The 27,730-nt window shown below is 37.5% G+C and overlaps 2 protein-coding genes across 2 annotated transcripts in view; one reads left to right on the plus strand and one right to left on the minus strand.

The window, feature by feature from the left end:
* Window positions 1-27,730, plus strand: part of LOC135071317 (uncharacterized) — a 167,150-nt gene that overhangs the window by 53,858 nt on the left and 85,562 nt on the right. The window lies entirely within an intron of this gene.
* Window positions 17,275-18,125, minus strand: LOC135088434 (probable palmitoyltransferase ZDHHC24). The gene has a single exon (XM_063983248.1). It carries the CDS (start codon window positions 18,112-18,114, stop codon window positions 17,275-17,277), a length of 840 nt encoding a protein of 279 aa, XP_063839318.1. The 5' UTR covers window positions 18,115-18,125.

The raw sequence follows: 27,730 nt of genomic DNA on the forward strand, positions 1-27,730 counted from the left end.
TTCTTTTGGGGGCCACACTGTGTCCCGCGGGCCTGTAGTTGAGCAGCCTTGATCTAGTTGATCTTATGTGAACGGCTGCAGTATAATGCACTCACAGAGGCATCGCTAAATTTATTATAATTAATGTATTTTTACTCGGACTGCATCTGGTCTTCCAGCTACCTTTATTAGGTCGTCGGACCACCTTGTCGGTGGATGTCCCAACGCTGCGTTTTACAGTACCTGGCCTCCGCTTCATAACCTTGCTGGCCCATCGGCCGTCAGTTCTGCATACTATGTGCTTCCAACCGTGCGATGTGGAAGTCATTGGGGGAGGCCTATGTTCAGCAGTGGACGTCCTGTAGCTGAAATGATGATGCTGACGTATTTTTTCTTTCTACCTATACCAATCTATATCTGTATTTTGTCAATATGAATCAAATCCTGCCGTATCTTAATCCAATCTTTTTTTAATGAGTTACTTATCTTTCTATCCTTATTATTTTTTATCAGCCAAAGTTTTTGTTTTGAAACAAATAAATACTTTCTATTCTATTTCCATTAGAATCTTAGCCATGACTGTACTTGGAGCTAAGCTCCAGCCAAGGGGATCAAAAAGTTTGATCAGATGTATCAGATAAAATATTACGTTTCATGATTGGTTTTGCAATTTGTGGTATATTCACATTGTATTTAAATCTGTCCTCAAATTCCATTCAATACCCAATGCTTGGACTGTTCCATCAAGGTTCATGAAACTACTTTAGCACTAGCTGATCTTTTGTTGACTTCATAAACTCAACGCAGAACTAGGTAGCAAAAGGTACATATTTGACCGCAGTTGCATGTGATGTTAAGTGAGATGCAGTATAAGATCTACCTGTAAGTGCCTATAAGGTCTGGATTATAGTGTTCAGAAGAGAGCAGCAGGCAGCGACCTGTTCGCATTATAGTATTGAAGTGTAACCTGGTGGATGGTCATATCAGATGTATTATTATCTGCTCTGTAAGTTCTCATTAAATTATAGCATTATAGCTTCAATTGACCAGTCCGCTCCTGATAAAAGGTCGTTGATATAAAAATGTTGTTTTATTATTTTATAGAAATCGGTACTCTTCGGTAATTCGGTCTCCAAATAATGCACTGGTAATCCGAATCATTTTTTTGTCACATAAATCTGAAGATCATCTTCATAATGTCATCTATGAAGCAAACACGTTTCATCTCATTATAATATTTCTAGGGTCTTCTTGCAGCTGAGAACTGCTTGTGGGTTGGTTCACAAGCAGTTCGTTATTCAGTGAAATATAAATCGAATCTTAACACGAAGCATCAAATACAATCGTGCGCGAGTTGTCTCCGTATTATTCCAGACAACCGCATGATGAGGTAAGTATTACTGTCATTCTTGTTTCTTTTTCTTTTTCAAGTAGGTACCTTGTTTTATAAAAAAAAATTCTGTGTGTTCGTTAATCTTTTTCAGGTCGGGTGATTTCTGCAACTTTCTTTCTAACTGAACGGACCTCTGTGTGGTTATGTTTTTGGGTTTTTTAAGGGAAAGGAGGCAAACGAGCAGACGAATCACCTGATAGTAAGTGATTACCCGCCGCCCATAGACACCCGCTCCTCGGTGAGTTACAGGTGCGTTGATTGTCTTTAAGGTGTTAGAGTCTCCTCTTGAAAGATTGTAGATCGTATTGGTCCGCAAATACTGCAAACGGCAGTTCATTCCTCGGTTTGGTGTCTGCAAATGGTGATTGTGGATTTTCTGTTTTAAATGGTAACTTTACAAAATATCTATCTACCGCTTCCGTAAAAAAAAATGTCCTGAAGCAGTGGTTGGGTTAATACTGGGGAGTGTGTAAAACTATAAAAGTGCTTTATAAAAGCCTACTTGCAAAAATAAATGAGTTTTATGCCCGTTTTCACCATTAATCCCAAATTTTTAAGTGACCCCTATAAAAACAAAATTCCTGTTATGTATCACCATAGAGGTCACTTACAAATTAGGGATTGATGGTGAAAACGGGCATTAGTCCTTTTGATAGCTCGTCTCTCCCTAAAAATGCAATTTCCGAAAATTATAATATAGTAATGCAAAAATATTGTAACTTTTTGATTTTGAATAAAGCTATAATTTTAAATACTACCATAAGTAATGTTATTTTTCACAAGGTAAAAGTACGTTATCCTTTTTACGAATTTATTTCAATACAAATAGTTCGAGGAAAAACTACGTAAACTACACTTACACGTTGAATGCACGACTAAATCTGAACGCCAATAAGTGGTTATCTGCAATAATACCAAACAGCATGTATTCCTTTACATGTCAACAATGCAATATTCATAATTACAACAACAAGTGTTAAAATATGTTTCGCGGAATAAGTACGCAACGCTCTTTTTTAAGTTTTTCTCAAAACCTATTAAGTGTATTTTAAATATAAATACATAGGCCCCTCACAGACATTTTTAGCTATCTTTTGATGTATAACACATATTTTTAATAATGGTAATAAATTTTTAGGACAGTTTTTTTACGCTCCTGAAAAGTTGGCATTTTTCACTTGCGTACTTATTCCAGGAAGGGTGCGAAATGTACATTTCTTTGTCAATTATTCCTTTTTGTGTTTAAATTATTTTAGGTATGAGAAGACAAAAGTATTGGAAACCTTCCCAAATTGGCGCTAAACGTTTTATAAACAATAATTTGCGGTTTCACTTTTACCTCGACCTGACCAAAAGGACAATAAATGACTCACCTGTAAGAGCAAAATATTTTATAACGTGAATTCCTATTGAAACCGAAATGTCTTGACATTGAATTTAAACTGAAAACGATTAATTAACGTAAAATTTAGGTAATTATTAATTAATTTTGAATTTTCAATTAATCTGTCGACAGTCACAATACTTTATTCTCTTCTATTGAATGCACTATAGTTGGAAGTAAGATAGCCAATTTACTGTAGTTGAGGATTCCTTCGGCCTGATCATCACTTTCACATCAGGTGAGATGCTGGCCAAGAGTTTCCTCTTTGTGTATAAAAAAAAGTACAGCTTATAGAATTAAATGTAAAGAAAAAAGTTAGTAGGTAATTTTATGGGTAGTTTTGTAGTTGGCGTGGTCATTCTGTCCCAAGTCGTCATTTCGCGACTCATTGAGGTCACCGTATCCGCACTGCTGTGTGCCATGATGGTGGCGACACGGCGAGAGCGTGAAGTGTCTTCGGTTAGCAGCCATCTTTGATGACAAATTATATCATCTGCATTTTAAGCTTTAGTTCCAGCTTTTATGCTCGGACGTCGGTCTAATAGGCTAATAGCCAGATAGTTCAATTCTGGTAATCCAGAGGTTCTAAAGTAAAGGTAACTTTACAAATCAAAAACTGGAATTCCTAATGTCACTGGAAAAGGGAAAGTTAGTCTTTAACTTTGAATTCGTGTATCCTCTGAATAATTATTTGCCGGTTTTACGGCAGTTTATTTCCTCTAAAGCAAACTTCAACTATACCTACTGGTTTAACTTTTATTGACTCTCTCACTCACTCCCTTAAAAACCTGAGTTTTTTTCCAATTGAATTACTAATTGTTTTTTTTTAAGTTAAGGAAAGTTTACTAAACTTCAAGAAATATGAACACCACATTGTTTATTTATTTATTGAGGTGCGTATTACATATAATTGCGAAGGCCGAAGCACTTGCGTTAACAAGTGCAACTCGCAGCGTTCGCCTGGGCTGGTATTTGCTTATCGGCAGCAATGCGGCTGAAATACTTATCAAAGGCCAGGTTGGTTTAGTACCTTGTTGCACTATTTAATGTAAATTATTAATCAAGAGATCAAAAAGGAAGAAATTCGTGTTATAGGTATGTGTAAAGTATTATTAGTATGTGTAGAGCACCTCAGTAATAGCAATAAGTCTTTAATTATGAAATTGCTATTGGGAGAACTCATGTCAACAACAGTAACAATTTCAAAATAACAAAAAAAATGAAAAAAAATGAAAAAACATTTATTCAGTATCTTTTAAATTAACATAATTGTTGCAAGTGGCTGGGGACTCCTTTTAAGTATAATACCTGTGTTAGGAGGCCCCGCTCTTTCTTAAAGTTACAAAGATACATAATAAACAAGCCACAAAAACTCACAAGTACGTATTACTAGTACTAGAACAACGCTAGATAATATCATTATAGTTTTGGTTACATTCAATAGTTTTGGTTACATTCACTAGTTTTATAAACAAACAGCTACTTATTTCATAATAAGGTATTTTTCAAAAGTAAGGCTATGTGACACTGTGTGTGTGTGTGTGTGGGTATATATGTGTGCGTGATGGGTAACCCTACGAGTAAAATCTTGGGATCGGTGCAATTAAGACCACTACTCCAAACACGGACAAATGCATGTGGTTCTTGGGATCAGAATGAAATTTAGTCTGTCACAGATCGTCGCAAATTACAGCCCATATGCCACTCTAGGTCACGAACAACAGTAAAGGAAAGTTTCATCAAAAACCGTTCAGCAGCCTTCGAGTAACAAACATGTTAACATCCAGACATCCATACAAACCTTCGCATTTATAACATTAGTAAGATTCAATGATCACTGTTTTTAATTAATTTCTCAATTTCATCATAAGTTTTTGTTAGAAGCCAGTTTTGTAGTATGTTCTTACATTTATATTGTGTCTCGACATGTATATTTAGGGTTTTGTTAATCTTATTGTAAATTTCAGCGGATTTCGCAGTAAACTGTCTTTTTGCATAAGCCGTTTTTACATGAGCCATAGGTGCTACACTCAGGATTCTTCTTTTATTTTGAGTATTTGGGTTAAAAGGTAAGTTTCTGTGAAGTTTTAAAATAGCTTGTAAGACGTAAAGCTTTCTTACAGATAAGAGGCCGCTTTGGGAGTATAGTTCGTCTGTTGGAAACCTGTATCGCTTAAAAAAGATAACTTTTAGCAAGAAAATAACAGTAAAACAATTTTGTCAAACAACAATTTCATCAATTTAGTAAAATTTTGTGTCTATAAATTTACTATGTTTGTAAACTAAAAATAAAGAATAAACCTTCGATTTTATACGTACAAACTTATGTACTAGATGTAAATCTTTAAAACGAAAATTTGAAATAGCACTAGACTATTTTACAATCATGAATATTTAAGTAAATTTCAGCAATTTCGTTATTACGATTCTGTAGACTCTAGAGAACTGGCTACCAAACTGGTGTCTTAAAACAATATGGCTCTAGAGTCTAGAGCCATATTGTTTTAAGACACCAGTTTGGTAATTACTATAAACTTGTTTAGCATCAGAAGCACACGATTCAGATGTTGAACAGTCGGTGTTGTCATAGCATTGCGTTAAGATGGCCGCTTGCAACTGCTAATCGCTTTACATGACCGTTAGATTTTAAGACAATGCTAGCTTACTTAATTATTAGCCAATTGAGCTTACAAAAACCTACTGATGAAAGGTGAATAGAGGAGTAAAGTTTAACGGTGATGGTTCATTTGTTATGAGTTTTTGAAGTTGAAGGTTTGAACAGCCACTAGTTTCGACCTAGTATTGTGAAATAAATGTCATAATACTATAGTGATTTACTTGTTGTCCTTTTACAGTTAGCCTACAAAAATCTCTAACTTATATGGGAATATGCCCAAAAAGAGTCAGGCTACATTACATAGGATCTATTTTCATTACTGAAACTAAATCTACGATACAAAATTCTTAACAATACCAATTTTCTGCGCTACTTACTGGTCCTGAATCAAATAATACTATTTTTTTCTACCACCATAAAGTTTTAGCTAGAGTTTTAAATAACTGAAAATAATAAATCATAAATCTCTCGTGGTTTGATTGCCTATTTCCATGTCCAGACTATTGAATAAGTAGAACTTGGGATCATTTATAATTTCCGTGTGCACTAAGCGTGAAATACCGTTCTTATTGTTATTACTGAGATGACTTAACATACTCATTGCCACTTTACCACTCCATTTGTACTGAATCAAATTCTCATCTCGCTCATGATGTAATCACGGGATCTATTTGTCGAAACGATCGATGAAGAAGATCGATCGAAACGTAATCGTTGTCGAAATATACGATACTATTACAATGGCCGGTGAAAATTGATCTCGGATCCATTAATGTCGTAAACAATGCAATATTAACACGCTTGTATAGATTTAATCGATTCAAAAATCGATTAGGCGGCCTTGGAGATTACACGGTGTTAAATTTTATGTAATTAAAATGCTTTCTTAAAATGAAACAGGCTTGGACGAGGCGATGGTGACGCTGCAAACATGCTGCGAACGGTTTAGTGTGGGAAAACAGTTTTTTTTTGTTATTGTCAGGAAGAAAATATTACTGTAAATATTTTTTGGATATTTTTGAAGCGTGGTAGAAAGTATGAGATGAATATTTACCATGCAATTAAGGTGCTTGATTTTTTTATGCATAACAAGGCAGGTATTTGACCGTAATCGCACCTGGTGTTAAGTGAGATGCAGTCTAGGATGGTACATATCTGCCTTGTAAGTGCATATTCACTCTCGCCTTGAAAAGGCCCGGATTGTAATGTTCAGGAAAGACAGCACCATTTTTTATTGAGATATCCTTTTAGTTACTTTTGTATGCGGTACAGCTGGATGCTGGAGCCTGGATGCGGGCAGCGCAGGACCGTTCATTGTGGAAAACCTTGGGGGAGGCCTTTGTCCAGCAGTGAACGTCATTTTTCTGAAACGAACGAACAGCAGGATTGCCAGTTACCCGTCGAGCAACTATATTATATAGCAATATTATCTTTAAATTATTATGCAAATTACGTTTACAACCCGTAGTAAAGTTAACCACGTAACGTATTACCTATTTCTCGACTTTCCACTCCACCGCTAACTCAGCTGTAATAGTCCCCAATAGCTCACAAGCCTGTGATTTATGGTCTATAACATACTAGTATGTTATGTGTACTAGTAGATACTTGGGAAAGTTATGTAAGCACAATACTTCAACGCAACGTGTACTTGTGGATACCGGTGGAAGGTGTCGGACACAAGTTGATTGTTAATATATTTGAGACTAGCTTTCCGCCCGCGTCTTCGCCCGCGTGGAATTTTGTCTGTCACAGAAAAACCTTATTACGCGCGTCCCTGTTTCAAAAACCCCGGACTCAAACTATCTCTATGCCAAATTTCATCAACATCGCCTCAGTGGTTTAGGCGTGAAAGCGTGACAGACAAACAGACAGACAGAGTAACTTTCGCATTTATAATATTAGTATAGATAGTATAGATAATGAATATTAGGGATCTAGCTTGATATGTCTTGTGCAATTATAATCACATTCAAACTAATAAACCTTTGTTTTGTCCCCTGTCATCCGCTTTGCTTTGCTTTGGAGGGACGTCGAACCTTAACTTCGAACTCCTCCTATGATAAATTTCGTTGCGGGTCCAATGCCAGTTTCACTATCCCACGGGACAAACTTGATCTTCACTGGTTGGGTTTTTATTGGCGGTCAAGCTGTAGGTCCTAGCTACACAGGAGTTGGAGAGTCCAGCGGTAGGAACGAGAAATTGGAATAGTCCCGTTATTTAGACGTAAGCTGTCCCTCGAAAAGCTGTAACTTTTTAATATACCTTTGGAAAGAAAAAGGAGACCATTTTAGAAAACTACCAAAAATCCTATGTAAATATTCAAGCCCGCTCCATCGCCCTTTGGGTGACCTTGAGCGTTCTTATGAGGCCCATAGTAAGCGACCACGTCTCAGATCCGTATACCATCACTGGCAACACACACAGGTCAAAGACTTCTCCAGTCTCCTACTAGGTGGACCGACGATATGGTAAAGGTCGCGGGAAGAGCCTGGATGCAGGCAGCGCAGGACCGTTCATTGTGGAAAACCTTGGAGGAGGCCTTTGTCCAGTAGTGGACGTCATTTGGCTAAAACGAACGAACGAACGAACGAAATATTCAAGCTATTTCCTATTGCCGTAGGACACAAATGTCTGTATCATTATACAAGTGTTTGCAGCATAAATATCGAATGTAAAGCAAATTGCCTAGGATTTCCTGGCGATTTCTATCCTGTAATGAGAACTGCTTAAATGGTTAATGTTCTTAGAGTCTAAACGTTCATAATTACTGCTCGTAATGGATTGCTTTGGTTCACGAACGTGCGAGGACCGAAATGCTTTAGTGTACTCTTATAACACGAACTACGAACTATAGATAACTTTGACATAGAGTTAAATGCAATTTACTTAAGTTTATTCACGTCAATAACAAAAAGCCTTATTCAAAATAAATCTGCAAGAGGGTAGTAGAAAGTGAATGAAAGTTTATGTATAGGAAATTAAAAAAAATAAGGCTTTTGCAAAAAAACGTTAGAGCGCGCGCTAATCGTTTTTTTTTGTGACATACTGAAGAGAGTGAAATCTATACTTATAATAAATCTGTAGAGAGGTCAATTCTGTACATGAAATATATTTTCAAAATAACTATCAGGGGGTGATTAGTGATCGATACTGATGCCAAAAATGCAATCAGTAAAATTTTTGTCTGTCTGTCTGTCTGTCTGTCTGTCTGTATGTTCCTTATAGAAACAAAAACTACTCGACGGATTTTAACGAAACTTGGTACAATTATTCTTCATGCTCCTGGGCAGGTTATAGGATACTTAAGAATTCCCACGGGAACGGACATTAGCGGGAAAATCCTTTTGTATGAAAAATCTAAACCGCTTAAGTTAGACGCTTGAAATTTGGCAAGCAGGTACCTTAGTAAACTTAAAGCTTATTTATAACAGGATATTGCAAAATTCCTACGGGAACGGGAATTAGCGAGAAAAAACATTTGTATGAAAAAATCTAAGCCACGTAAGATAGACGCTTGAAATTTGGCATGCAGGTACCTTAGTAAATTTAAAGCTTAGTTACAACAGAATATTGCAAAATTCTCACGGCGCGGGAACGGGAGTTAGCGGGAAAAAACATTTGTATGAAAAAATCTAAACCGCGTAAGTTAGACGCTTAAAAATTTGGCATGCAGGTCCCTTAGTAAACTTAAAGCTTAGTTACAACAGGATATTGCGAAATTCCAACGGGAATGGGAGTTAGCGGGAAAAAACATTTGTATGTAAAAATCTAAACCGCGTAAGATAGATGAAGGGGGTAAAACGGGATCCACGCGTACGAAGTCGCGGGCGGCCGCTAGTCACTTATAAGAAGCTAGTGTGTATTTAAGGTACAACTTTCATGTTTACTTTGCTCGTTTATTTTCACCGCTGTATTGAAAAGTAAGTACAGCTTTAAATGTAAACCGTGCCTCCGCAAATGTCACGCGGGTCGCGAGGATGTTATCCGCGAAAATGATTAATTGTGGCCGCGCACGAATGTCGAGCAGCGGCGGAACAACGATGCAATGTTGTGCAACGCGAAAGGGCACGCTTGAAGCCTCATCTGACAGAAGGGCGAAGTCGAAGCACTTGATTTGATTCTTACAATTTTATTACCTACCCCAAAATGTGGCGTTCCACTTCGGACGCCTGTTTCTAACAGTTATTGATCGGACACCATACATTACTGATAAATCTATCCATATCTATAAAAGCGAAAGGTCACTGACTCATTCACTCATCGCGAAACCTAAAAAACTACCTGTGGTAGAAGTCTCTGCATTGGGGTTTTTTTAGAACGTAGGTGCTCACTAAGACGAGATTTTGCAAAATTATATCCCTAAGGGGGTGAAACGGGATCCACGCGCACGAAGTCGCGGGCTGCCGCTAGTTATCAATAGAAAGAATAAGGTGTTATGATGAAATTTAAGCAGTATTTCCGCTATGAAGTGTTATAATAATATTAATTTCTTACTCTGTTATAACTCTTATGTAGTGAAATCATTCCACAAACATCAAGCTACCGCAAAAATACTATACCAAGGTTATCTACTGTTAATCTTTAGGTCAATGTATGCGATAATATATTTCCGGGTTTCATCCATCAGAATTGCAGATTTCTCTCAAATAATCACAAACACGAGCTATCTGGGCCCATTAATATTCAGCTTATGACCGAAACCGGAATCGAACGAAAGTTAAGTATAACGAATTGTTCAAATCGATTTCCTACACGACCGGTCGATAACTAAAACAATTTTTGACTGGACCAAATTGGTTTTATGTAACCATCGAATTAGGACAAGTTTTTGAGGAAATTGCTTTACATTTATTATTGATGGCTAATTATGCATAAGAGAGAGCCATGAAGTTTGGAGACATGACTAATTTTGGATGAGTGTTCTTACTACATTTCCTAAATCAGATGAAATTATGAGTATAGTTTGTGACGTATGTGCCCGCGACTTTGTAACGCCGTAATTTCTCTATGATACTATGCTCCTATTAGTAGCATCATGGTACCTATGTAGCCTGTAGCCTTCTTCGACAAATGGAATATTTTACACAAAAAAATAGGACGTTAAATATTTTGGAAATGTTCGTTGAAGTCCAAGGATGGTTTTTACTTTAAGAAAAAATCGAATAATTTCCGAGCTCCACCCTTAAGGGGGTAAAACTGGGTCCACGCGTACAAAGTCGCGGGCGGCCGCTAGTATGTAATAAAAAACTGAAATAAAACTGTAGGTGTTTACTTTAAACTAAATCGCAAAAATTTTTCATGGCTACAATAAAATGTTACGGCATCAAACCAATCAAATCGAAGCGCCATCGAGGTATATTGATCAAAGACGCCGATCAAACAATGGAAGGGCCATAGACGACGTAACGGTGCAGTTGACGCGTGCGTCCGCGCATGCCAGAACTATGAATCGTTCTGACAATTACAGTGACGTTTTCATAAGTCACAAAAGTAAATATCATTTTTTGTAATTACGAGTAGGCTTTCAAAAAGCATGTTTACACAAATTAAGGATTTTAGTTAATAAATCTGATCAATATTCAGTTCAATCCTTATAGGAGAATCATCTTTTACTAACTTCATTCGGTCATTCATTTTCTGGAGAGCTGCGAATTCATTGTTATTTTGATAATAGAGCTATAAAAATGTCGTTGTAATTGAAAATTTACGCTTAAAATGTGTGCGTTACTATCTACTATATAAAAATAAGTCGGGTTTTCCTCCATGACGCTATAACTCCAGAACGCACGAACCGATTTCCACGGTTTTGCATTCGTTGGAAAGGTCTCGGGCTCCGTGATGTTTATAGCAAAAAAATTCAGGAAAAATTTCAACAGAAAAGCGGGAAGGGGGTAAAACGGGATCCACGCGTACGAAGTCGCGGGCGGCCGCTAGTTAGATAATAATAGTAACTCCTAACTGTGAATGACATGGCACACACATTTTAAGCAAATGGGTCTCTCTCTACCAATAGTACCTACTACGCACCTGTATGTATTGAGTAACCTATACCCAGTCCAGTACATAGACGAATAAGTAGGAACGCGTGTCTTCCTGGCGCGCGACATTTTGAAGTAATAATTAAAAGACTGAAAGTTTAAATAAGTATGTACAATAATTGTTCTCAATGGATTTACAAAAGAGTATGCTCGCAGTAGGAAAAAGTATGGCGGAGAGAGGGCTAGAGATGGGGTCACATCCGGAGGGTGACTTCACTAGTGATGTGTTCAATTGCAACATCCTCCCTTGAACACAGGCCCATCTTGCAGGAGAGGTAGCGCAGCTTGGCTTGTGGAGTCGCTTTGATCAGCACGTCGGCAGCCATCTCTTCAGTACTGACATACTGAACCTCTATCTTCCTCTCATTGATTTTGTCCCTGACAAAATGGTGTCGGACGTCTATGTGCTTCGTCCGACTATTGTAACCAACGGTACCTGAAAGCTTAATACAACTTTGGTTATCGCAATAAATGACAATAGGGCGACACGCCAGGTGTGGCCAGAATTCTTGTTGGAGCTGTTGGAGCCACACAGCCTCTTGAGTACATGCCGACAGTGACATGTACTCTGCCTCTGTCGTTGATAGCGCAACGGTAGGCTGACGCCTCGAGTTCCAGCATATAGATCCTCCCTGAAAGATGAAGGTGTAGCCGGTACAGGAGCGTCTGTCTTCTTCAGAGTTAGCCCAATCTGCGTCACAGTAAGCATGAACTATTTCTTCATGTCTATTTTGGTTATAAGACAAACAGTAGTTCTCAGTGCCTTTCAAGTATCTCAATACACGCTTCAGAGTTACCCAATGCTTCATTTCCGGTTTGTTATTGTATCTACTTAGGTAACTTACAACATAGTTAATGTCTGGTTTTGTGCCTTGAGACAAATAAAGCAGACATCCAATGATTTCTTGGTAAGGAATATTTTTCATAATTGCCTCTTCTTGGCCAGTTGAAGGTAGTTTTGTCTGAGGATCTATCGGTGTCTTGACATGTTTACAGTCTGACATACCATATCTTTGTAATATTTCCTGTATGTATTTCTTCTGGTCAATATACATAATACCTTTCTTTCTGTCTCTTGTAACATGTAATCCAATGCAGTATTTCAATTCACCAATATCTTTCATGCTAAATGCTTCACATAATTTCTTTTTCAGGTTGTCCTTTGTAGATTTGCAGTTGGTGAATAAAATAAGATCGTCTACGTAAACAGCTACAAATGTTATATCATTTTCTCCAACAATCTTGTAGTAGATGCATGGATCAATCGAGGATTGAGAAAGTCCTATTTCTTTAAGTGTACCATCCAATTTTCTGTTCCAGTTACGACTTGCCTGTTTCAGGCCGTACAGAGATTTCTTCAGTAAGCATACATCGGTGCTGTTTCCATTTTCATACATCGGTGGCTGCAGCATAAATATCTCTTCTTCAATATCGCCCTGAAGAAATGCGGAAACGGCGTCCATCTGGTCAATATCCAGGTTATACTTCGTAGCAAGCGCAAGTAAGTATCGAAGTGAAGTGTACCTTATAACAGGTGAGTAAATTTCGTCATAATCTATTCCTTTCTTCTGTGCACAGCCTTTTATAACCAATCTAGCTTTGTATTTAGTTATATTTCCATTCTCATCTTGTTTTGTTTTGTACACCCACTTACATGGTATTGTTTTCTTTTCAGGTGGCAGTTTCGTCAAGATCCAGGTTTGGTTGTCTATCAGTGACTTGTATTCTTCATCCATGGCTTGTATCCATTTCTCTGAATTTTTGCATGATAAAGCTTCTTCCAAGCTTGTCGGATCATCGCACATAGCCAGGCATGCATGAAGATTGTCATCGGAGTCATCATAGCGTACAGGTCTCCTCCTTGGTCTTGGTCTCAATGTGATATTCGAGCTCTGTTCAACTACATGTTGATGCTCATCAGATATCTCGCCACTACTTGGTGTATATGTCCTGTCATTGGCATCTGTGTAAGTAACATCTTCAGACATAGATCTGTCACTGTCATGAGCATCATTTGTCAAGCTAGATTCATCCAGAGTCGATATTTCAGTCACTACATTCGGAGTACTTATATCAAACTTTGATGAAGCTGTTTCGGTGACTTGCTCTTTGGTAAGTTGAGTCAAATTCGAATTTTCTATGAAAATAACATCTCTGCTTTTCAAAATTGCTTTCTTCTTCGTGTCTAGTAATCGGTAGCCTTTAGTATTTTGACAGTAGCCAACAAATACCATTTCTGTAGATTTGGCATCCCATTTCTGTCTCTGTTGCTTAGGTATATGAACCATCGCTTTGCAACCAAATACTCGCATGTGGCTAATGTTAGGTTTTCTCCCAGACCATTTCTCCTCCGGTGTTATGTCATTCAGTACTCGAGATGGGGATCTGTTTGTAATGTATGCAGCGGTGTTAACGGCTTCAGCCCAATACATCTTCGGCAGATTGGCATCACTGAGCATGCACTTGGAGCGTTCCACTAGCGTACGGTTCTTCCTCTCGCTTAGGCCGTTCTGCTCAGGTGTGTACGGCGTCGTCGTTTGGTGCTTGATGCCAGAATCTGTAAGATATTTTGAGAAATCTTTATTACAGTATTCAGTGCCGTTATCTGTGCGAAGAATCTTTATCTTTCTCCCCAACTCATTCTCTACTTCACATTTAAATTCATGAAATACAGTTTTGACATCTAATTTATTTTTCAGGAAGTACACGAAGACTTTTCTGGAGAAATCATCGATGAAGGTAATGAAATATTTGGCTCCTCCCATTGAAGCACACTCCATGGGGCCACAGAGATCTGAGTGTATGACCTCAAGTTGTGAAGTTGCTCTTGAGCCTTCATTTTTGAAAGAAAATCTAGTTTGCTTTCCTTCTATACAGGGTATGCATGCTTTACTATCAATTTTTGTAATTTTCACTCCTTCAGTACAATTTACTAGCTTTTTCACATCATTGTAATTCAGGTGGGCCATTCTACGGTGCCAAACATCTAATGTTTCAGAACTATCAGTGGTAGTAACATATGCATTCCCTTCAGCAATAATCAATTTATACATGTTGTTGGTTAGTCTCGCCGTTGCTACTAATTGTTTCTCTTTATTGTAAATATTACAGCCAGTTTTATGAAAGTTGACATGACATCCATTCTTCACTAGCTGACTAACCGACAGCAAGTTAGCACTGAGCTCAGGAATAAATAAAACGTCTCTCACCTGGACAGTGTTTCTTTTACCATTATTACAGCAGAGATTGAGATCCACATTTCCCATCTTCTGTACAGTGACTGAAGAGTTATTGGCCACCTTTATACTTTGTATCGGAGGTGTCTTTACCGCATACAACCAATCAGATCTTCTCGTCATATGCATGGATGCGCCAGAGTCCACATACCAATCATTGTCATTCTGTGTGTTGGCTGAAAAAACTGCAGTAAAATTCTTATTAGCATTTGAAGAATCTTTCTTATTAGAGAAACAATTTTTGCTCAAATGTCCATATCGGTTACAACTGTAGCAACGGGGTCCTCGGGATTTATTCTGATTATTAGTGGGGTTACTATATTTCTTTGGGGGGTTTCTTGGCTTTGTGTACAATACTGTAGTATCAGATTCCGTTTTGACCTCTTGCAACAATTTAGTTTTAATTGAATCTGCACTAATTTTGACACCGGAGCTTTCAAGACCCATAATCATTGGTTTATACTGGTCTGGTAAACCCGCTAACATTAAAGTTCCTAACCACTCATCGTCGACTTTAAAATCTACATTTTTCAGTTTGTGAGCTGTGGTAATTATTTTATTTACGTACTCTTCTACGTTTGAACATCCATCTAAGGTCGTGTTTACTAAATCTCGGAGTAAACCTACTCTTCGGGTCAAACCAGAGTCCTCAAATGCGTTTTGTAAATTTAGCCATACCTGTCTTGAAGTCTTTGCATCTTGGATATGTATGTAGTTGATCGGATCCACGAGCAGAATTATTTTTGACTTAGCTTTCAGGTCTAGCTTCGGATTTACCACGCCGTCCTCATTTTCGATACATTCCCACAACTCCTCTAGCTCGAGGTATGACTTTACGGCGAATTTCCATGTGTTGTAGTTTTCTCTCCCGGTCAGTTTGTCAATGTGAACTGTATTTGTCGACATTGCCTCGGAAACTGAATTGTACTTTTAGCTGAAATAAGCTGAAAGAAAACTATCTGCGGCAACCTAACCTCAACTATTTTTAATACGCGGTACTTTTCGGAATTAAACTTTTTACAAAAAATTTTACTTTCAGGGGCTGGGCCCATAACCTGAAGTAATAATTAAAAGACTGAAAGTTTAAATAAGTATGTATAATAATTGTTCTCAATGGATTTACAAAAGAGTATGCTCGCAGTAGGAAAAAGTATGGCGGAGAGAGGGCTAGAGATGGGGTCACATCCGGAGGGTGACTTCACTAGTGATGTGTTCAATTGCAACACATTTGCATGCGCGTGTCCGCTGCGCTTGCGTAAGCGTTACGTGGCAGGTGACAACGTGCTTGATTAGCCCTCTAATTTAGCCAATTAAATCTACACTACACAGTGTGTTGCTTCCGCCTAGTATTAAGAGAGGTTTTAGAACAAACAAACTGATTCAGCTACACATTTTATGAAAGTACAGCCAGCACATTCTCATCTAATTTCATATGTATTTCCCGAACACTTTAATCCGGTCCTTTTCAAGACGAGAGTGAATAGGAACTCGCCCTGTGAGTGGTATGTTACCATCCGGGCATCCTAGACTGCATCTCACTTAACATCAGGTGCGATTGCGGTCAAATACCTGCCTTGTTCTGCATTAAAAACATTAACGGCATTTAGTTGTGTGAGAGGGGATATGGACGATTTGCAATAAAAATTTAGTCGGATGATGTGCTGTCGATTGTAAATACCACCCAATTTTATGTATTTATTTAGGTATTCGCTAATATTTTACTATAGCAGATGCTCATTAAATGATAAGACGTAAGACACAGTAGCATCTTGGTGTATTTTCCCAACAAAATGTTTATTTTCTGACGTAGGTACAGGCTCTGCTTACTTCAGTAACAGTATAATTCAATTGCTTGGAACAATATAATGATTTATTTATTATTCAATGTATGAGTAGCTCCAACAGCGGCTAGGAACGCGTGTCTTCCTGTCGTTCAATATTTGCATTCGTCGTATGTTTACGCAACTGTTACGTGTGGCATAGTTATAGAGGGTATACAGTGTTGTGTTGGCTGTAATTATAACACTCTTACCCGCTAATGAGTTTTAAATTGAGGCATTTATTGCTTATTCTTAGGTCACAGCATGGTCACAATGTTATGATGTTAATGACATAGGAACTATATAAGATTAAGCATGCAATGTGGGTGACCAGACCACACGTACACAGTGGCTTTAAAAATTGCTGCCTTGTAACTATAGGCATAGGTATCTCTATTTATACATAGACTTTATTTTACACACTGAAATCAATCACTATAGAGGTACTACTCTAGCGTTAAACTCAATTAAAAATAGTCTTCTTTGGTGAAAGTGTGAAGTTTCAATTCCAGTTTGAATAATTAACTCGGCTGGGGTCATCAGGGCACACAGCCTGTATCGATTGCGCCATCTATTGGGCAACTAATTATTTGAATAAACGCTTTTATCGATGCAGAAGAAGCTGTATTAAATGGCGTAATGGCCGTCTTTGAAATTGGACTATCGATACAATTGGATCATTATTTTAATGATAAATGATACACATTGATGAAAAGTTTTGCAGCTTATGAAATACGAAAAGGATATGAATAAAAATTGCATTAGGGTTACAACAATATTTATTTAGCAACGATACTGATTACTTACGACACTTTTGCCTCTTCACTACAAACTTCTGGAAAAGGACTATCAACAAACGGAAAGAAAATCGCTAAATACCACTTTGTTCCAAACACCATCAACATGTTGGTCTTCCACTTGGATATGTCTACAGTTTGGCTTTTAAACTCATACGCTGTAATCCCTGCCATTGCATTTTTCACGTGGAACCAGACAAGTAAAGTTATCCAACACACAAGTACCAGGTTTAGAATAAAGAACAATACGTATAGTTCCTTGATGCCTAACGCATCTGCTGTCAAAAGTCTGACCACAGGATTAAAGATCTGAACTACTGCCAATATGAAGCCGTAGTCTTCATATTTGGATGAGATGAAGAAGTAGTCGTAGTAGGTTGAGTAGACCACAGATATGAGGATGTATATCAGGTACAGAAGATAGTATCTTTGGTTGTACAGTCCAACGCAGCGGGAGAAGAAGAAGCAGTGGTGGTCTCTTCTAAGAATGCAGATGTTACAGCGGTCGCAATGCCAGCTCTTCGGTGGTTGGTGTTTCTTGCACAATTCACAATACGAGTATTTCTCATCTCTCTCCACATGTATGGGTCTTCGAAACATCTTCAAGCTGGTATCAGTGAATATGGCCATAAACATGTTCCCAACGACGTTCATGAAGCAAAATGACGACATGATGATGTGGAACCAGTGTCGTGCTGTCCCGAACTCGTACATTTCCACGATCTGAGGCCGGACTATGATCAGGTGGAAGATGAAGTAGCAAGGCGTGAGGAAGAAGACTAAGCTGTAGCACTGAAGCTTCTCCAACATATAAAACAATGTTTTCCACTTTGACTTCGAGGACATTATCGTTTTGTTTGTTTCTATTACTCTGTTAATCTAATGGTTCCAATATTCGGTTTCACAGTGCGCTTCACAAATTATTTTAAGATATTATTATAGGCAGTAATTATTCCTTATTATAGCGTAAAATAATAATTAATAAAATAACACACACTTTTACATGTAACGTCAATATGATCTGTGACACTTCTTGACTTTCATGTAAGCTGTCTAAGCTGTCACCACTCTATGACTATTCATTTTCTTTCTTTAAAAAAGTGGTTTCAGGTTTTAATACTTTATTAAAGTCCTTGTTGTAAACGACCTTCTTGAATAAACTCCACGGACGGAAGCAGAATTTACATTTTGACTAGTTTATAGCTATCTGCAGCAATCTGTATTCCACCGACACACTCATAAAGTCATCGCGTATCGATTTACGAATTCCTTACTGAGGGCATTCACTTCTGGCATCTACATAATATTGTGCTATTATTACAAGCCGTGTGGTGACGGTAGAATAGAATACATTTGTCACCAACTCCAACTCTTCCCGCGGGTGTCGTAAGAAGCGACTTAGGGACTACATATCAAACAGAACGGGCAGCAGCGCTCTCTGAAAGCCATCAATCTTTTAAACTGCGATCTCCAACCCGCCTGCCAAGCAAAATGGGGACGATGGCAAAACCATATAACTATAGTGGAGGAGGCTCGTAGTCCAGCTGTAAAGGGCTGTTGATGATGATGATGATTACGAAGTACTAATTTATTTTGTGTTACCTCAATTCGTAACCTAAATCAACTAAACAAACAAATATCTCTACTGTATTACATTTCCTAGATTTCTATTTGCACGTAATGAAATGTAGGAAACGAAATGGGAACGGCAGACCGCATATTGATCATGATATTGATATCCTATGTACACTGCGGTTGCAGAATTGAAACAAAGTCAGAAAGTTGCGGCATTGTATACTTTATTGCGATAAGTTATTGAGGAAAATATGAAAGCATTTAGATCGCAATAAGTCTTGTGTCGGTGTAATATTTCAAAAGATAATATCTGCTTTGAGTCTAGAGATGATGGATGTTAACAGCAAATCGGGATACGATTTAATTAGGTAATAAATAAAAAAAAAATCTATTTACACTACTTATATTTACCTCTTATGTCTGCAATACCAATATTTATTTCTGATGACGTTGACTTATTTATTGTTTCATCTTTTTCAGGTATGTTTTCAAAATATTTCGACGAATCAATTCAGTGACCGGCAAGTATTTTCAAATGATTTTAGACACAGGATGGACAGGTTGGTCAAAATTATACAGTAAATTTATGACTATCTTAGCATAGTTTCGACATTAAGGTTCAGCCAAACCAACGCGATCAGTCGGCGTGGAGCGATGGCGATCAGACTTAAATGCATTGATCGCCATCGCTGCACGCCGGCTGATCGCATTGGTTTGGCTGAACCTTTATTAGTCTATTCTTTACCTCACGATTGTTGATTAATTTCCAATTGGTTTAATATTTGCCAGCCTTTCCCCTACATAGAATAAAGCCGTTCCCTCAAATGGCTTCTCGAGTTTCCGCTCCGTAATGATTAACACGGATACCTCACTTGTTTATAAAGCTATTATGAGCACTAAATCGTTACGTATAAATCGCTGCGCGCGCGCACGCTTCTGACATTTGAGCCCTTTGCCTGTCACCGCGTAATGGGCCTTAGCGACCTCAAAACAACGGTAGGTAAACGATAAAAGTGTACTTACGACGATTAAGAAAAGCTATTAAGAAAGGTCAATAAGAATCCACTTTCAAATGATGGCGTAAGAGCAAATAATAACAAATTGAAATATGATTGAGATTCGATGTTATTACTTTAGAGCAGTGGTACCCAAAGTTGTCTGGGCTACGAATTATCTAATACAAGTTCCCAAACTCGGGACCCACTTATAGGAAATTTAACCGTTAACAATATGACTAAATAAAGGACTTGGATCTGTAGGGTGGTGTGTCGTTCTACAGACAGGGCCCACTCAATGTTCCCTCACGACCCACCACTGGGTCGCGACCCATAGTTTGGGAAACCCTGCCTTAGAGTCAATCAGAACGGTAATACACAGACAGCTGATATAGTTCGTGTAAATTACGAGTAACCTTACCTTAACCTTCCAGGGAGCACAAAGTCAGACTCAAAATTACAACTTAGTAATTCAGAGTTATTTCAATTCAGCGTCAATGGTTGTTTACTGTAGTAGTTTGCAATATTGACAATGTGAAATGGCGAGGACTGTACCACTTTAGATGTCTTACGATACTTAGCTAATGACTAATATTGTTCCACTAACAAGACAATGTTGTAACGAGATCAGTCCACACAGATTGACGGTCCATCATCTTAATTAGGTCTCTTCAACCTGATAAGTACTGTTTCAATAGCCCAGCTATGACAATAGCTCATCGCAACGCATATCATCGCTCATACGGTGAACGGAAAATACAGAAGCATGTGTGCAAACTTTACTTATGTTAGCTTTGCGTACATCCCAATCCCAACTAATATTATAAATGCGAAAGTAACTCTGTCTGTCTGTCTGTCTGTCTGTCTGTCTGTCTGTCTGTCTGTCTGTCTGTCTGTCTGTCTGTTACGCTTTCCCGCTTAAACCTCGCAACCGATTTTGATGAAATTTGGCATAGAGATAGTTTGAGTCCCGGGAAAGAACATAGGATAGTTTTTATCCCGGTTTTTGAAACAGGGACGCGCGCGATAAAGTTTTTCTGTGACAGACAAAATTCCACGCGGGCGAAGCCGCGGGCGGAAAGCTAGTTTATAATATTGTGATAGAATAATATTGTAAGCGCACTGATGGGTTGTTGACGCATGTAAAATTAAGAAAGAAACATACCTAATTAATCTCATTATACTACATAATGATCTGTATATTTGAAGAATATAAGGGACTAAAAACGGTAACCGATTGGAATAAACTAAAGTCCTCTGCCGCGTCTGTCTCTGTTAGCGATACACTAAAAAAAACTACTAACTAGACGGATTTTCAGACGATTTTCACCAATAGATAGCGTTTTCTTTATACTTTTTTATACTTACGCTAGCTTCTTAGAAACTCCCTTCTATGCTTCTGTCGTTCTCTGGTCCATATCATCTTCCTATTAGCACTCATTATCGTCTATCATCTCTTTTGTAACCGCTCTGTATCGAAGCCGATCTATTGATCCCAATCGGGCCTTTGTTTCGTAAGAACTTGCATGTCCGCAAATGCTATTCATAATTACGCTAAAGACTAGAATCTAATATCAGGTGAAGTAATTAATACCTTATTTACATTTCAAAATTGTAACAGCGGGAACATATTTTAACGGAACACAGTTATACCAAGGAACGAGGATAGAAAAGATAGGAAAGGAAAGATACATTACATTTATTCGTCTGCTGTATATGAATCCCCGTTATTATCTACTCGTATAGATACACCTGTCCATTTTCTAGTGCAAGTAGTATTTAATGCAAACAGATTTCATCAGTAATAGTAAAACAAAATTCATATACCTACCAATCTGTCTCAGTCATGATATAAAGTTTTTTTACTTATTGTGTATGCTGCCGTAGTTATCATTTGGTCTTCGTTTTTTAAATACATGGCTGCAACAGTATTTGCGGTCTTATTGTAATTGTAATATTGGGCAACATAATATAATACCTGCTAAGTCCATTAGAGAATAAGAGTCTCCTTAGTATGGCTTATGATCGATGGGGTAATAGAACAATAGCCCCTGAAATGTTCTAATGGTGTTAAGATACGAGTGTACTCGTACTAAATGTCAACGCAATGTTTATTATGTTTAAATATAAGGTTGTATGTCCATGTATAGGAGGTAGCGATTGCGGAGAGTTTTCATGAAGTTATGCCTCTTCATCGACATTATTCCCTTTCTCGTGACATTATTTTCAGTTCTTGGCCATTTTTTATTTCATTTTCGTTCAATTTAAAATATTTTTTCTAGGATTTTTTAAGGTACACATCACATGCAGTGTTGTAATGTAAGGGCACTGTAAACTGTAACACTGAATTAGTTGGAAAAAAATGTTGTAATTCAATATTGGATAAACATTAAATCTATTCCGCTTCTGTTTCCCGCTGCCCGCTACGCTTATATCCACGCTTCTGAAAGTGGACTATAGTGACGAAACTTGCAAGATAAATTAACTTTTTAAGCCTGAAGAGACTGTTAATGTCAAGGGAGTGTCCAGTCATTAGCCGGCTTATGTCTTCAATGCATAATCCTATTAGATTTTTGAATAATGATCTGCTGAATAAAAGGCAAACTAGACGTTATGCCAATGGAGGTTATGAATCTACTATTGAACTAACTGCACACACCGGTCAGAATTGTCTCACAGGGTTTCTCTCAGCTATAAGATTATTTTAGGCAAAAGAAGACGGTTGCGTATGATTTCGGTTTACCTAAAGACTGACAGGTAAATAGAGCTCCGATTTACTACTAAGACTGACTAGCAAAAAAGACATGTTTTCGGGTTCCCTGAAGACTTTGTTCATGTTAGAAAAATCTTTGTATGGTGTGTTTTACGTAAGCCACATACTTCAACTACAAGTTTTTATTCTTTAGAAATAACTTTTGATGTGTATTTGCACGACATACGATTGCGGACCAATTATAGTCCCTTGAGTAACTCCGCAATAATAAAATTACATAACATACCGTCCGTATGGTCCTATGCCCTTAGCAGTAGTTTTATAATGGAAAGTTGTGAGTTTTCCCAAAAAAGAAGCACAGATCGACGTGCCGATGTGGTTCGTCTAGCTTGGGAAATAAATAATAGAGTTTTTATCAATCTAGTTATTTATGTAATGCTGCTACTGGGCTATTATGGATGGTTTACGATAAGTGGCTTTCTATTGTGCGTTTATATGCCTACTCTTGCTTGTTAAATGTATTTCTTAATATAGTAAAAAACAAAGTCGCTCCCGCTGTTTGTACGCTCAAGTACCCATCGGATTTTAATGCAGCTTTCAGCAATAGTGTGATTCAAGAGGAAGGTTTTGCATTCCACCCGTTCGAAGCCCACCCTGGGTTGATAGTTTAATGCATGTATTTAATGGGAATTACATTTAAATAGTTTTTATAATAATTATGTTGATATAATCACGGAATGAAAAAAATGTTTTCTCTAAAACTTCAAAGTACCATCATCATTAACTTACTTTAGTCCATTGATTGAATCAAGCCTGAAGTGCACGCGATCGAGCTCGCTATATTCTAAGCTATAGGCCAATTCGGGTTCATTAACTTATTTTATGTAACTTACCTTATCTAAGAGTGAAATTAGAATTCACATGATTCATAACGGCCATCGCAAATTGCGTTCAAACAATAGTAAACCCGCGTTCACATGGTCTGTATATCACGGCGCGATCAGGAGAAAGTGGAGACCAGGCTTAGGCACTGATCACGTAACCCGAATTATGGTTTATTTACGGTCCAATTTTGGTTTTGGTCCGGTATTGTTTCTGTTCAAGTACCTACCTTTATGATGGCAATTATATGGGCATCATAAAACCAGTATCATTATGAGTTCTTTTTTTAATATCGCATTGTTATCTCTAAAGAAACAGTTTTAACAAGGCTTATTTACCTTTTGTACACTTTTGATTTGAGTAATAAAGAAAGTAAAAACTCAACTCTATTGAAACCCTCATCTCGTTTTGACGTTTGGAAATGGAAGCTTTAGAAGTTTTTATAAATAAAAAAATAAAATCTTTACCGAAATTGTATGACAAATTGATCGATTTCGTGAAGGCATTACTCGCAAGCAAAATTTTGAAAGGATATTGGATGTTATATCCATTTCGCGTCTCATAACTGTAAAGTACAGTTCCAAACCTTCCACCAAACTCGGATTATGTTCTCAAGGCGTTACGCCCAATCCAAATACATTCATACATGAGCCACCTGAGTTGCAACACGCCATTGTTAGTACACCATAAGCCCCATGTACGTGACGCGCTCATCGCCGGTAGCTTGCCCAACCGCCGATATGCGCTTACGCAAGTTTTTGGTCGCGCGATTTTATCGTCAGGACGATGTTATGGGCACAATTATGGGTTGAAGGTACGTTGCGATACAGCAATTACCTGCGTTGAAGGAAACAGATGTTGGTTTGAGATTATGGCTTTATTAATATTTGAAAGTTCCAATATCTACATGATTTCTTAACTAAGAAATATAAAAAGTGACAAGCTAAACGGTATTAGTAGTACCTGTGGTAGTACTTATAAGCTAAATGCATTCTATTAGTATGATTGATATCTCAATACTCAATACCTCAATCTTTATACCTTTTAATGTTTTTAATGCATATATATTTATAATAGTGGTTTCTGTTGCCTCTGTTGAAAGGCTAATCGAGTGGACTGTATTATATTGATGAGATAGGCCTGCTGGTGGTAATTATGCAAGAAGCTATTGACGAATTTGAGAAAAAAACTCCAATTAAGGGCCGAACAGTGTATTTTGCTTAAGACTAATTTATACAGCACTAAAGAGAGTACAAAAGGTAACTTCAAAAAACAAAAACAATATAAAAAAAAAGCCATAAATAATATCAAAAGAGGATTGCTGGCCAAACTGCCAGCAACAGCCTCTATTATATGCTTTCATAATATAGTGTTCTGACGACATAGGTAATCATTACTTTTTAGGTATTAAACATCATAACAAAGTTAATGTTACTTTCGTATGACCTTATAATTGAGATTTCATTGTTTTTTTTTATATCGTTCTGTGAAACAAGTTTATCAAGATCGATATCAAATAATACTTTTCTGGTAAATTAACTAACAGTTCTGTTTATCAAGATATGGGTTTTAGTTAGAACAAAAGCTATTTAGAAATATTTTGTTATAGTGATTTATTGATCTGTTAAATGTTGATAATCTACAGGTTTACACACTTTTCTATGCCAATTTCATAATTTTGATTGTTACCTAGTTATCATTGTCTTACATTGCTTTATATGAAGTAATCCATAATAACACTGAATTCAAAGCTTTCAGATCGTCCGTTCATTGAGCAGACTGCGTGGTTTGTTGTTCCAAATTCTTCCATTTTCTTTTGTAGCTGGTTATTGTGTTGACGATCTTCATTCTTCGAGAAGTCTTCTCCTAGCTGATTCAATCTGTATCTGTAAAGAAACAGTTCTGATATGAGTTCAGTTAACTTCAGTTTCAAGTTATTGTAATTTTAATTTACAATTACGGCCAGAGTTTAGGATTGAGGCTATGTTTTAATAGAAGTATAATTTACATAAAACTATTGAGTAATTTTGTTCGCTGTTTTTTAAGTGGAAGCGACTAATTCTTCTCTAGCTTTTTTCTAATTTACCCACGTTCTCAAACTTATAACCAGGCCACATTATGCAGTATCGATTACCGATTGAAAAAGCGATTCATTCGTAATCGTTACTCGAGCATCGGTTGTATCGAGTTCCCACGACGCGCCCTCTATTCAGCTGAACGATCATACTTATGTAATGATCCATTCAGTATCTAATTAGCTATGATCAGGAAGTATTTAGTATAGGAAGAGGTCGATTCTGCATCGGTTGTTGACTTCAGTTGATTTAAGTACCTATAAACTATAAACATAAGGTTCAAAGGTAGAAATGCAACATTAGATCATATGCGCCTTCGATATGTGTCTTAGTAAGTAAATGGTAGACTATTGTTTCAAAAATATCGTAGTTAAGTTACACACGGTCAAAGTCAAGTTCCGCAACTAACTCGACAAGACACTCGTCATGTAACTACAGAGTTTACATTTTCAAATTTATTAGTGCGTGCTATGAGAATGAGACCTTGCTACTTGTCAAATGTCATGAGCATCATGATAATGGTGTGTGTCAAGTTTGGGAAATATTTTTGACTGCATGTCTAACCTGAGAAAAAGGGTCTTCACAGGCTGATTGAATTACGTAGTCAGCAGTCAGGTAAGGGTTGTTTTTTTTCTTAATACCTAACCCTTCAAGTAAACCAGTACCTACCAGAAATTCGAGACAAAATAGAAATCAGTTGTTACCTAGGTCTCATGCAACCACTTATAGGGTTCCACGAGTTAAGGTACAGGTCGTTATAGCTCCTTCCTTATTTCCAAATACAGGTACATCATTTATCATTTGTCACAAGTGAAATTGCTTCGAACAATTAAACTATGCTTAGAATTGCGAGTTCATACAACCGCATCGTGACGCCGTAGGGCGAACGTCTTAATCTCCTCATACACAACTTCGAACATGTAGAATATTGTTTCGCAAACTAATGATGAAGTCATTAGGTTCATTAAAATGCAATTGAGCATTTCGCATGTCTTCATTAGCGTTCTCAATTCCGCTTACAGAATCCCAAATGCCGCCAAAGCGGACGCAATAGCAATCTACTTCATCGGATCATAGGAAAGTGCAGATGGAATTTAACAATCATAGGGTCTCATCTATGATCTAGGTAGGGCTGCCACAAATTTTCACATAAGTTGGATGGTCTTTTATTTTTTAAGTCTGGTAGTTTATTACCAGATAATCCCAACTTCCCAACTAATATTATAAATGCGAAAGTAACTCTGTCTGTCTGTCTGTCTGTCTGCCTGTTACGCTTTCCCGCTTAAACCTCGCAACCGATTTTGATGAAATTTGGCATAGAGATAGTTTGAGTCCCGGGAAAGAACATAGGATAGTTTTTATCCCGGTTTTTGAAACAGGGACGCGCGCGATAAAGTTTTTCTGTGACAGACAAAATTCCACGCGGGCGAAGCCGCGGGCGGAAAGCTAGTTAGAGATAAATGTAGATGTTGTCTTTCTCTCATATATTTTTTTGAGAGAGTGGATGGTCTTTGATTTTTAAAAGTAAGGTAAAGTAGGTACAATTAAAGTAAAATATTTTATGTAAAATCCTGCAGTTGCAAAAACTTTTTCATAAAGGCCTTTCACATTCACTCTTCTTATCCTCATAAATAATTAACCTAACACTCGTAAAAGATCTTCAGCTCTTTTGGATGTTGCTGGAGATTATATAATATTATTAGTTACTTAAAGAAAATCATTAATGACAATTTAACCAGGCCTTTAAGGACTCCAATTTAATGTATCGTCAGCCGCATTGATTTCAAAGAAAAATGACGTTTATTTGGTACTCATCAGTAAATTAAAGAGAATCAGAGGTTTATCACGCCATAAGAACTAACACCCTTCTTCCTGCCTGTCCACAATTAAATCCCACAAAACAATAGCTAGCAATCTTCAACATAGTGTCAACCCTGCGCGAGCGGGGTCAAAGGGTGCGATTACGCGCGAGATGGCGCGGTTGCGCAGCCACCTGCGGGTAGAAAGGGACCAAATGCCACGCTATCCAGACGTCACACTGTAGGCTGGATTTCGGCTTCCATAGACATCCGATGCAAAATGTCAAAAGTGTACACTTTTATGCTTAAACATGTTTGGAAATGCTTTAAAAAAATTATAATTCTCTGTCATATAGTTTTTATTGGCGCGCCCAGAATTTTTTCTCGAAAATTTTATATAGGGATGAATCGAAAAAAAAAAAC

Source organism: Ostrinia nubilalis, chromosome 4 (assembly GCF_963855985.1).
Source record: "Ostrinia nubilalis chromosome 4, ilOstNubi1.1, whole genome shotgun sequence".
NCBI classification, from domain to species: domain Eukaryota; kingdom Metazoa; phylum Arthropoda; class Insecta; order Lepidoptera; family Crambidae; genus Ostrinia; species Ostrinia nubilalis.

Bases quoted from the DNA above. Each gene is read 5' to 3' on its own strand.
- LOC135088434 (XM_063983248.1), bottom strand. From the start codon at position 18,114: ATGTCCTCGAAGTCAAAGTGGAAAACATTGTTTTATATGTTGGAGAAG.